Genomic DNA, 12,356 nt, shown 5'->3' on the forward strand with positions numbered 1-12,356 from the left:
TTTGTGAACAGCCACCCCTTTCAGTAATGACCTGCTGTGACTTACCCTCTGTGTTGGGGGTGTCAATTATTGTCTTCTGGACCACTGCCAAGTCGGTAGTCTTCCCCATTATTGTGGTTTCAAAGAACAAGAGATACCTGAAATTTATACTGTAGGGATGGACATTTAATGAAACTCAAATGTAAATATTCTAATATTTTGAGATACTGGATTTTTGACTTTCATGAGCTGTAAGCTCTAATCATCAAAATGAAAACAAAACAACTTTTGAAATGTTTTACTTTACATGTAATGAATTTAGAATATATGAAAGTTTCACTTTTTGAAATAAGTTACAATAAAAAAATGAACTTTTTCATGATATTCTAATTTTTTAAGATGCACCTGTATCTAAAGCACCTGTATCTAACCAAATATCTTTAGACTGATTATCTGTTTTCCTATGATGTTGTCTCTCATTGGTGACATCAGTTCATCGCCACATGCTGTTTTGTTTCAACAGGCCATATCAGTGTTTCTGGATTGCGAGCTTAGAAATGACATGAAATTGCGTAATAACAATGCATGATTACTCTCATTTTGACATAACTATTCTCAACCAGTATTAAACAACATGTGCAGTTGCTGGTGTGAACGGATCTATCAGAGCTGTAGCTGTTTTGGTCAGAGGAGAAGCCATAGCACGGGCATCTGTAGGGGTGTATGTGGCTGTGTGACCGGAGAGGAGCTAGATATGACATGAGCTCGAAATAGCACAAGGGTTAGAGCAGAGAGAGCAGACTCTGAGACTGGGCAGTGGGCTCCAAATAGCAGACACCTCTCGTCAGACTAACTAGACTCACAGTGCCAAAATAAACTCTGTGGAAAGGGAGTAACAAAAGCAGCAATATCTGCTATATCCACATGTATTCTCTATATTTCACATTTGCCCACAAGGGCATCTCAATGCTGCATCATCATTACTGTCATGTATGGCTGAGGCTGTGACAGTGGCCAGAACTATGAAGGGCTTAAAACAGTAGTGATTTTACCTGATATATTCATGTCTGCTGTTGCTCACACAATGGCCATAAAATGATTTAGATACTCAAGCCACACATAAAAATGTATGAATGTCTTTGCATGGAGGATATATTAATTTGTTGATTTAAAACCTGTTTCTTAATTGATGATAATTTACAAAAATCAGTAAAAATGTAGGTACAGTGGCACATACTCTATTTAGGAATACTGGCTTCCATCCATCCATCCTTCCATCTCTGGTCAAATCTTCTCCCTCCCCTAGAGGATTCTTACTTCAGGACAACATTTTCCACATTCCAACAACAGGTGGACGAATGAGTCAAGGAAGAGTGTCTCAATCTGTATGTCAAAGGAAAACTGAGGAAATGCAGACTGATTAAATGTTTTAAAACTGAAATTCTATTTGCTTTGTTATACCTGTGGTATTTTGTCTAATGGCTGTTCTGCTTTTGTCAGTATTTGTGTAAAAGCCCTGATCAAAACTGTTTCAGAGGGGCCTCTGTGCTTTTTAACGGACTATTTAGGAAATGACCGGCTGTTTTCTGTCACTCAGCTGCTGAAGAATGTGCCGTGTTAGTGTCACTTTTTCCCCTCCCGTCAAATGAACAGTCCCCTAGATTAAACTGGTTCTCTGGGGTTAGAGACAGGCACAAGGAAGCGATTCTCTGCCTTCCCTGGTTGGGAACAGTCTCCCTCTGAAAGCTGAGAGGGGCAAAGATGCAAGAGAATGAAAAACTGGAGCTCTTGGACAAAGCGGACAGTCCCAGCTGTGATAATCTCTACCTGGCACACTGAGCCAAACCCAGACCAGCAGAAACTGAAGACTCAGAGAGAGAGAGAGGAGGGTTCTTAGATTCATAGAAAAAAATATTTATGAAAAAGTGCAAGAGAAAGACATTAATTAGTTTAAGAGAGAAAGAAAGACAGAAAAGAGTCTCATCCTCTCTGTCTAACTTGGAGATTAGCTCAGACAGGACAAACAGGACATCAGAGAGCGTCATGGGATATGGTGCACAATCACTGTGGCACTATGTTTTCAGAGATGTAGATAACACTCTGCCCTACCACAGGCTGCACTGTACCACACTGAGACTGAGTTTGTCTATTCTGAGTCAGTGAGCCTTGTCAGGACCACAGCCCCACCACTTATTTACAGCAAGAAAAATATATCAACCAAGGCTGACGCTGTTACAGACTTCTTCCGAATTGTCTAAACAAACTCCTCTTATTCTCTTTTCAAAATTCACATTCACCAACCACTGCACTGTTCTTGAGCCTGTTCTGATTTTTTATGTGTGTCTGTCTATTGATCTGTCTATTCATATTCATCTGTCTGTCTAGTCATTTAATTATCTATCTAACTGTCTCGCTGTTTATCTATCTATCTATCTATCTATCTATCTATCTATCTATCTATCTATCTGTCTGTTTGTCTGTCTCGCCATCTTATCTGTCTGTCTGTCTGTCTGTCTGTCTGTCTATCTGTCTGCCATTTATCTGTCTGCCATTTATTGTCTATCTTTCTATCTATCTATCTGTCTGTCTATCTATCTGTCTATCTATCTATTTGTCTGTCTGTCTGTCTAGTCATCTATCTATCTGTCTGTCTGTCTGTCTGCCTGTCTATCTATCTAATCAACTATCTATCTGTCTGTATGTCTGTCTGTCTGTCTGTCTGTCCGTCTCGCCGTCTTGTTATCTGTCTATCTATCTATCTGTCTGTCTGTCTAGTCATCTATCTATCTGTCTGTCTCGCCATTTATTATCTATCTATCAGTCTATCTATCTATCTATCTATCTACCTATCTGCCTATCTGTCTATTTATCTGTCTGTCTGTCTGTCTGTCTGTCTGTCTAGTCATCTGTCTGTCTGTCTGCCATTTATTGTCTATCTTTCTATCTACCTATTTATCTATCTATCGATCTATCTATCTATCTATCTATCTATCTATCTGTCTGTCTGTATTTCTGTCTATCTATCTATCATCTGTGTCTAGTCATTTGTTTGTCTATTTATCTATCTATCTGTCTGTCTATCTATCTGTCTATCTATCTATTTGTCTGTCTGTCTGTCTAGTCATCTATCTATCTGTCTGTCTGTCTGTCTGTCTGTCTGTCTATCTATCTAATCAACTATCTATCTGTCTGTCTGTCTGTCTGTCTGTCTGTCTGTCCGTCTCGCCGTCTTGTTATCTGTCTATCTATCTATCTGTCTGTCTGTCTAGTCATCTATCTATCTGTCTGTCTCGCCATTTATTATCTATCTATCAGTCTATCTATCTATCTATCTATCTATCTACCTATCTGCCTATCTGTCTATTTATCTGTCTGTCTGTCTGTCTGTCTGTCTAGTCATCTGTCTGTCTGCCATTTATTGTCTATCTTTCTATCTACCTATTTATCTATCTATCTATCTATCTATCTATCTATCTATCTATCTATCTATCTATCTATCTGTCTATCTGTCTGTCTGTCTGTATTTCTGTCTATCTATCTATCATCTGTGTCTAGTCATTTATTGTTTGTCTATTTATCTATCTATCTGTCTGTCTATCTATCTGTCTATCTATCTATCTATCTTCTGTCTGTCTCTCTCGCCATCTTATCTATCTATCTATCTATCTATCTATCTGTCTATCCATTTTTCTATCGTCTGTCTGTCTAGTCATCTATCTGTCTCACCATTTATTGTTTGTCTAATTATCTATCTGTCTATCTGTCTGTCTCTCTCGCCGTCTTGTTATCTGTCTGTCTGTCTATCTATCTATCTATCATCTATCTATCGTCTGTCTGTCTGTCTCGCCATTTATTGTTTGTCTAGGTATCTATCTATCTATCTATCGTCTGTCTGTCTGTCTCGCCATTTATTGTTTGTCTAGGTATCTATCTATCTATCTATCTATCTCTCTATCTGTCTGTCTGTCTGTCTCTCTCACCGTCTTGTTATCTGTCTGTCTGTCTGTCTATCCATCCATCTGTCTATCTATCTATCTATCTATCTATCTATCAATTCAATTCATTCAATTCAATTCAATTCAATTCAAACAGCTTTATTGGCATGACAAAAGCACATTTTGCATTGCCAAAGCATACATAGAAAGCAATTTGAACAAGCCAAATTAAAGGAAGGACATTAGAACAAGGGGGAAAAAAAGGGTATAGATAGATAGTAAAAAATTGTGTAACAAGTTTAGTTATTTACCTTATAAACTAAGTAACTGAAATCAACAGTATCTACAGTGATGTGTATCTATCTATCTATCTATCTATCTATCTATCTATCTATCTATCTATCTATCTATCTATCATCTGTCTGTCTAGTCATCTATCTATCTGTCTGTCTTGCCATTTATTGTTTGTCTAGTTATCTATCTATCTATCTGTCCATCTGTCTGTCTGTCTGTGAGAAATTAGTTATTTTCACAGTATACATTGATTGAATTAAATTTTATTAAGCATAGTTTGTTCAATACAATAATGGTATGCATTTTATGTATTTCTCAAACAGCAACCTTGGCTGTGGGGTCTTTATTTGGCGATCTTCTCACTGAGTACAGTAAGGCAACAGCAGGTCTTTGTTAGTTCTGAGGTATGTCTGCCATGCCAGCTGTCCTCCCACATTCCTGAGAGCCTGTCCATGTAAGGCAGGAGCAAAGAGTGGCACACACTGAATGAGGAGTGACTTTCTCAAACATACCCTCGTACATAGTATGAAACCTGTATATATGACACATGGTTTGATCATCATGAAAATATCACAACAACAGTATCTCTGTGTTCTTGCTGTCACCATTTATTATCATAGTTCATTGTGAGTGTAGCGACTAAATGAGAAACTATGTCCATTTGTCAATCCCTGAAGTGCACTTTTCGTCCTCCATCCGTGACTATATTTTGCTCTTGCCACCTGTTGGTCTTACAAAGCCAAGAATATTTAAAAGGATAGTGCACACAAAAATCCTATCATCATTTACTCACCCTCATGTTGTTTCAAACCTGTATGGAACACCAAAGAATTTTTGACCATACAATAAAGTCAGTGGGGTCCAAAACAACTTTTATTGAAGACATTTTCAAAACGTTTACTCGTGTGTTCCACAGAAGAAAGTAAGTCATGCAGGTTTGCAACAACATGAGGGTGAGTAAATAATACCAGGATTTTCATTTTGGGTGACCTCATCTGTCTTTCACTCACATTGAATACTTTGCTTCCTATAATTCAGCTCCTGTCCACTTTCTCACTGTTTTGTGGGTCAACACCCTGCCAGAAAGATTAAATCTAACACCAACGCCAGATTTGTCATTGCTCAGTAATTGCATTTGGTGTATCTGGATTTATCTGTGGTTAGTTGCTCTGCCTGTAAAGGGAAAAGAGATTGTTTTCCCCTGAGTTTGATTGATAATTTCTGAGGCATTTTACCATCAGTTCCTGCAGTTTAATGTAAGGCTTTATTTTAAAGTTTGGCTCCAGGTGGGTGTGTTGGCGTATGTGGATGTGTGAGGGTACTACGTGTGTGCGAGTGTGTATATTTGGTGGCAGAAGGGTGAGAGATGGTTTGGTGCCAGACAGACGCAGCTGTCCTGTGTTGACGACACAGATCTCTGATGGATAAATGCTGTAAACAAGAGTTTTCCCAGGCTCTTCAAGTCCATTCATATGACTACGCTTTCCTTATTCTATTTGTGCGTTAGTTTACGTTTGATTTCCGAGGTTAAAAGCTAGAAATCCATCGAGACAAATTATGCAGATTTCAGTGTATGTGTGTATCACGGCACCTGTCTGACTGCAAATCCCAACATTATCGAACACAAGGTTTGTTTGGGACTCTGGCAAGAATGTTTAGCAGCTGTTGGGTGTTGTTAAAGGTTATTCTGAAATTTGAAATCATGTAACCGCTGTCTCTGTCTCTCTTTCTCTCTCATATTAAACCTACACATACAGTAATTATATTTGGCCCAAGTTTTAAAGGGATAGCTCACCCAAAAATGAAAATTCTGTTATAAAATACCCACCCTCATGTTGCTGCAAACCCGTAAGACCATAGTTCATCTTCGGAACACAAACTAAGATATTTTTGATGAAATCCAAAATTGGACTCTGCATAGACAGTAATGCAACTGACATGTTCAAGGCCCAGAAAGGTAGTAAGGAAATTAAAATAGTCCATCTGACATTAGTTCCGTTGCTGTCTATACACTGTAAAAAACAATTTGTTGAGTCAACTTAAAATAATTTGTAACCTGGCTGCCTTAAAATTTTGAGTTCAGTCAACTCAAAAAAAGTTTATTCAACTTGAAATGTGAAATTATACTAAGTGACAACTTAGATATTTGAGTTGAATCAACTTAAAATTTTAAGGCAACTGGGTTACTTAGATACACAAGTATCTAAGTTGTTACTTAGTACAACTTAACATTTCAAGTTGACTAAACTTATTTTAGTTGACTGAACTCAAAAATTTAAGGCAGCAGGGTAACAAATTATTTTAAGATGACTCAGCAAATTGTGTTTTTTATTTTTTACAGTGTAGAGGGTCAAAAAGCTCTCAGATTTCATCAAAAAATATCTTCATTTGTGTTTCAAAGATTAACAAAGGTCTACGGGTTTGGAACGACATAAGGTTGAATAATTAATGACAGAATTTTCATATTTGATCAATGTTTTGATCGTACTTTGATATTTGATATTTTTTAGCTCTTTGGCAAGCTTTTTATTGTTTTGAGGGTTCAGAGAAATCATAATTTTGACCAAAGAGAAATATTTTAAATATTTAATGTAGAAAATAAATTAAAATGAAATAAAAGTGTTTTTTAAACACAAAAAAATTATATTTATTAAACATCTCCCCAAAAAGTGTTATTTATCTTTATGTAATACATCGTTTTAATTCACACACAAACAATGAATCATTTTGAATTCATTACAACAGTCTGAAATGTTTCACTTAAAAGAATCAAACTTACCAACCCAACTACTTTTTTCTACTAAAGTGTAAGTCAGAGGTGCCATTAAAACAAATTGTATGTCTTAGAACTCTCATTCTTGTGAGACAGGGAAGGATTGAGAAAATATGTCAATGGCACAGCCTTTGGGAAAATGAATGGCCAAATAAAAAAAAATTGAAAGTTGAAAACCTCAATACTCATGATTTTGCTGAATTTGATACTGCCAAATAATTTCCCATCATACTAAAACAGCACTGTTGCTCCTCACCACCACAGCCTAAAGGGATTTTTTTGTGGAAACTTGGCCTTTGCTAAGTATTAGTGGAAAATTGCTTGAGCTCTGGTTGGCCAAACTGGCAAGAGAACAAAAATGACATGTTCAATTTTTTCTACTTGAACAACATTACAAATACAATCATGTTCTGCTCATCATGTCTATTTTGTTTCTTTTTGTTTCCTTAAAAGTCCTGTCAGTGGTCAGCGCACAGGAGCCCGATCTTGCCCACGGCTGTGCCCATGGAAGCTGTTACCCTGCAACCGGTGACCTCTTGGTGGGTCGAGAGGTGAACTTGAAAGCTTCATCCACCTGTGGCCTGCGGAGGAGAGAACCTTATTGCATCGTCAGCCATCTGCAGGTAGTTCTCACAGACGGTTACACATCTATACACACACTTTTATGTGAAGATGCTGATACTGCAGAACCAATCCTTTCCATTTTTGACCCTTTCCCTTATTTAGGAAGAGAAGAAGTGTTTCCACTGTGATTCGCGGCGACCTTACGATCCTTATTCCAACCCCATGAGTCACCGCATTGAGAATGTCATCACCACCTTCAAACCGCATCGCAAGAAGTCCTGGTGGCAGTCTGAGAATGGTGAGAGAGCAAAGTGCATCTTCCATAATCAGCTATGCTTTTTTAGGCTTTTTACACTTTACAAGACATAGGTCAGAGTTGGGTCTGCATGTCCACCGCAGCTCAACCTCATCCAACTGTTAATTAATGCATGCAGAAATCCATGTGTGCTAATTTGCAGCTTCAGTGATGTTTTGATGGAAATCCACACATCCGTTTGGTTTCATTTGTCAAATGTAGAGTAACCTGTTGCCAGGAAATTTGATTGCCTCCCTGAGCCCTCCAAACCCAGCTGCTCGGCAAGGACTGGAAACGCTTCACATGTATTATTAGAAGGTTGATGTTTAGGGCATCTATTAATAACACAGAGGCTGAGGGAAGGAGATGCATGCACTCAGAAAAAACCCAGTGCTGGGGCAAATTAGCCTAATACAGTTCATTGAAATGAAAATAAATATTTATAAATCATATTTTAATGTACACTACTGCTCAAAAGTTTGGGGTCGGTAAGATTTTGTTTTTTTGAAAGAAATTAATACTTGGTCAGATTAATAATGGATAGAACATGATGTAAAGACTTTTCTAATGTTATAGATATTGTACTAAATTAAACTTAAACTCACAGCCCTACGTTTTGTAGTACTAGGATGAAGATTGATATTTAGAATGGAAGTATGTATAAGAGTGCACAAATAGAGGAAGGTTGTTAGTTGACTTGGATGTATTTCAAAGCTGAGATGTCCAGGCTCACCCTGACACACACTCCCTAAACCTTGCAGTATTAGAGATAATTACAGACACAGCCTGCTGCTGGCAAACCCACAGAGAGAGGCAGAGAGGATGAAAGAGGGAAAGAGGGAAACAGAACTCTAATAGAGCAGAACATGGAAGAGAAAGGGATGGAAGAACAGAAAACTTCAAGAGATCAAGAAAATTTTGCAGGCTAATACTTGAACCTAATGCACTCACAGCATGTATTGTTTACTTTGCTAAGTGCACTTGTGGGCTGTGGTGTTGGGGAGTAACTAACTAAAAATAACGCCGCTACTAACTTAACTACATTTTTCATAGCATGATAGTTATCTGATGTTAATTTGGTTTCAGAGTTTCAAAGTTTTCAAAGTTTCAAAAAGTTTCTTTTTCCCAGTAAGTTCCAAATTCCAAAATTCCAGTAACAATTTACTTAGCAGTTTACTTAGCAATGCCTAAGTAGCAGTGTAATGAGCTAAATGCTAAATGGTTGTTTTTAATGTCACATTGTATTGTGTACTCAATGTAGCTATTTATATGGCTTCAACTTAAAAAAATACATGCTAATAGAAAAAGCACCAACAAATTAAGAAAATATACAGAAAATACAGAAACGCACTGCAACTATAGAAACACGCTGCAAATATTTGCAACACAACTAAATACAGAAACGCGCTGCAAATACTCACAACACAACTAAGTACAGAAATACGCTGCAAGTACTCGCAACACAACTAAGTACAGAAACGCACTGCAAATACTCACAACACAACCAAATACAGAAAAGTGCTGCAACTACAGAAATGTGCTGTAAATACTCGCAACACAACTAAGTACAGGAACTCGCTGCAAATACTCAAAACACAACTAAGTACAGAAACGTGCTGCAAATACTCACAACACAATCAAATACAGAAACTTGTGTAAACACTCACAACACAACCAAAATACAGAAACACGCTGCAAATACTCACAGTGCAACCAAATATAGAAACAAGGTGCAAATACTCACAACACAACCAAATACACAAATGTGCTGCAACTACAAAAATGCACTGCAAATACTCACAACACAACCAAATACAGAAACACGCTGCAAATACAGAAATGTGCTGCAAATACTCACAACATAAATGCAAATGCAATAAATAATTAAGTATGTAAATGGATAAATATATAAAATAAAATAAATCTAGCTGAAAATGTACTGGTAATTTTCTACCAAGACATCATCCATTAATTTTACAGACATTTACATTCATCCTAAAACACAGCCCAATGCAGTTCAGAATTCAAAATAACACCTGTAAAAATCAATACAGAAATTTCATATTTCTACAGTACATTGTGCCCTATTTTTACAGTTTTTTTTATAGTGTAGCTTTTTTGTCAGTAGCTTATACTCTGCATTTGACCTATTACTTTAAATAGCTTGTAGCTTGGAAAGTTACAGTTACAAAGAAGCTTGATGCCCCAATGGCCAACAGGCTGAAATTATATTTAGATTTTGATATAATTTTATCCAAAACAATACCTCTTTACATCTTAACAAAGTTCCTTTTATAGTTAGTAGAGAGTGAAACCCCTGTGTGTCAGCTGTGCGTCTCCTTAGTTAGGGAATTAATTATGGGCGTTCACAGGAAATGGTCACTATTTTTGCTCACGGTCGCTATGGCTTCAGTGACTTTTCTGTAGCAATGTCGTATAATGAACAGCAGATCAATTGTTTAACACTTGTAGAGTGTCTCTAACGAGTAAACCCCCGTCGTGACCCCTATATCTATATTAAGTGGATACTGGATACTTCTTGGTGTCCAATTTGGTGTCCTTTTTAAGGCATTAAAAAAGGCATTATAGAATGTGATCAAATACAACACTACTTGCCCCCTACTTAGTGACAGCCTAACTTGGTCTGAATTTTCAACACTGTTACTGCAGTTTTTTTTTGTGAACAATTTTTTCAGTAAAATATTACATTTAATTAAATTACTTCAGGCCCTATTATGTACCCTGTTAATTTTCAGGCTCTATTATGTGGAAACTGCCTTTTATCTAGGTTTCTTTATGGTGTATCACATGTTCTATAGGAAAAAGTCAGGTGCTGTACATGAGAGTAGTCTTTTTCATAGCTCTTTGACATGTGCTCTGGATTGAGGCTTAATGACTTCCTCCTCCAGCCGAAACACTGAAAAAATGTATTGAAAAAACAGCAAGCCATTCAGTCAATTTCCTTTTGTGCTCCACTTCACCTCCGCTGGCCTCTCCCCCTGCTTCGGTCCCTCATTCTCTTGAGCTGTGGTACAACCTGTCTCTCTTTTCCTCAGCGTCCCTTTCCTTCCTGTTTAGCTGTTGATTATGAAACGCAGGTTAAATCTAGCAGTCACACAAAGGGCCGCTGCAGTGGACTGAGTTACAGCTTTGTAATGGTAATGCAGGGAGGCACAGGTGAACTCAATATGGTGCCAACTCTGCAGAATACAGACCCTCTGTCGCTCCAGATGAATAATGAACTGTCAAAGCAAGAGCTGAACAGAACAAAAGTAGATTGTTAAACCATCCCATCTATTTCTAGCTCTGCTCAGTCACTGTAGGACACTGTTTTGAATGTGCATATTGTCATGTATTGTTATTGCGAGAGCCTTATTAAATTCCCAGATAAAGTGGTTCAGGAAGAAAAATACAGGATCTCGTTGACTGCAGCTCCTGTCGTTATTATATTTCACATGTACGCTGGGTTACAATGAGAGTGTAATAACACTGTCATTTTGCAAGCAAAGATGAGTAAAGTAGAAATCACAATCTGTTTTAAGTCATTAAAGTTATGGAAATTTTGAACCAACATACAGAGCAAAATTTTCCTCACAGCAACACTAATGTTTAGACATCATTGGTTTTTGGGTTTTATTAAAACCAACGAAAAATGTTAATGTGGAACACAAACTCTCTTTCTCTTCAGGGAAGTCTGATGTTTACCTTCAGCTGGACCTGGAGGCAGAGTTTCACTTTACTCATCTCATCATGACTTTTAAGGTAATGAAGTTGTTGTCTTTTAAGATGACACCCTTGAAACACTCCAAAACTGTCTTTATACTGTCAATTGTGTTTGTACGCAGACTTTCCGTCCAGCAGCCATGTTGATTGAGCGATCTGCAGATTTCGGCCGAACCTGGCAGATTTACCGTTACTTCGCTTTCGACTGCGAGTCCACCTTCCCAGGAATTTCCCAAGGTCCTCTTCGTAAGGTTGATGATATTATCTGCGAGTCCAGATATTCTGACATTGAGCCGTCGACCGAAGGAGAGGTGGGATATATTCATTTGGAAGACTGTTAATTTGTCAGTTAAAGGAGTAGTTCACTTCCAGAACAAAAATTTACAGTTAATGTACTCACCCCCTTGTCATCCAAGATGTTCATGTCTTTCTTTCTTCAGCTGATAAGAAATTATGTTTCTTAATTGCATTTGAAGCTGCATTTAAACTTCATTTTATAAGGTCAAAATTGGGGGCACCATTGATGTTCACTATATGGAGATAATTCCTGACGTTTTCCTTAAAAAACATAATTTCTTTACAACTGATGAAAGAAAGACATGAACATCTTGGATGAAAAAGGGGTGAGTAAATGATCTGTAAATTTTTGTTCTGCAAGTGAACAAATTCTTTAATATGTTTGTTTGTTAACCTTCACTTTCTCTTCTCTCTGCAGGTGATTTATCGTGTTCTTGATCCTGCTATTCAGATCGAAGACCCCTACAGCCCTAACATTCAGAGTAAGTAAAACGGA

At 37.5% G+C, this 12,356-nt stretch overlaps 1 protein-coding gene across 1 annotated transcript in view; it reads left to right on the forward strand.

Moving 5' to 3' along the window:
* Window positions 1-12,356, forward strand: part of lamb2 (laminin, beta 2 (laminin S)) — a 47,738-nt gene that overhangs the window by 7,105 nt on the left and 28,277 nt on the right. The window contains exons 3-7 of the mRNA XM_051096608.1: window positions 7,435-7,604; window positions 7,708-7,843; window positions 11,529-11,602; window positions 11,686-11,874; window positions 12,279-12,342. Coding sequence (XP_050952565.1) covers window positions 7,435-7,604; window positions 7,708-7,843; window positions 11,529-11,602; window positions 11,686-11,874; window positions 12,279-12,342 — 633 coding nt within the window. The remainder of the gene's footprint in view (window positions 1-7,434; window positions 7,605-7,707; window positions 7,844-11,528; window positions 11,603-11,685; window positions 11,875-12,278; window positions 12,343-12,356) is intronic.

Source organism: Labeo rohita, chromosome 23 (genome assembly GCF_022985175.1).
Source record: "Labeo rohita strain BAU-BD-2019 chromosome 23, IGBB_LRoh.1.0, whole genome shotgun sequence".
Taxonomy (NCBI): Eukaryota; Metazoa; Chordata; class Actinopteri; order Cypriniformes; family Cyprinidae; genus Labeo; species Labeo rohita.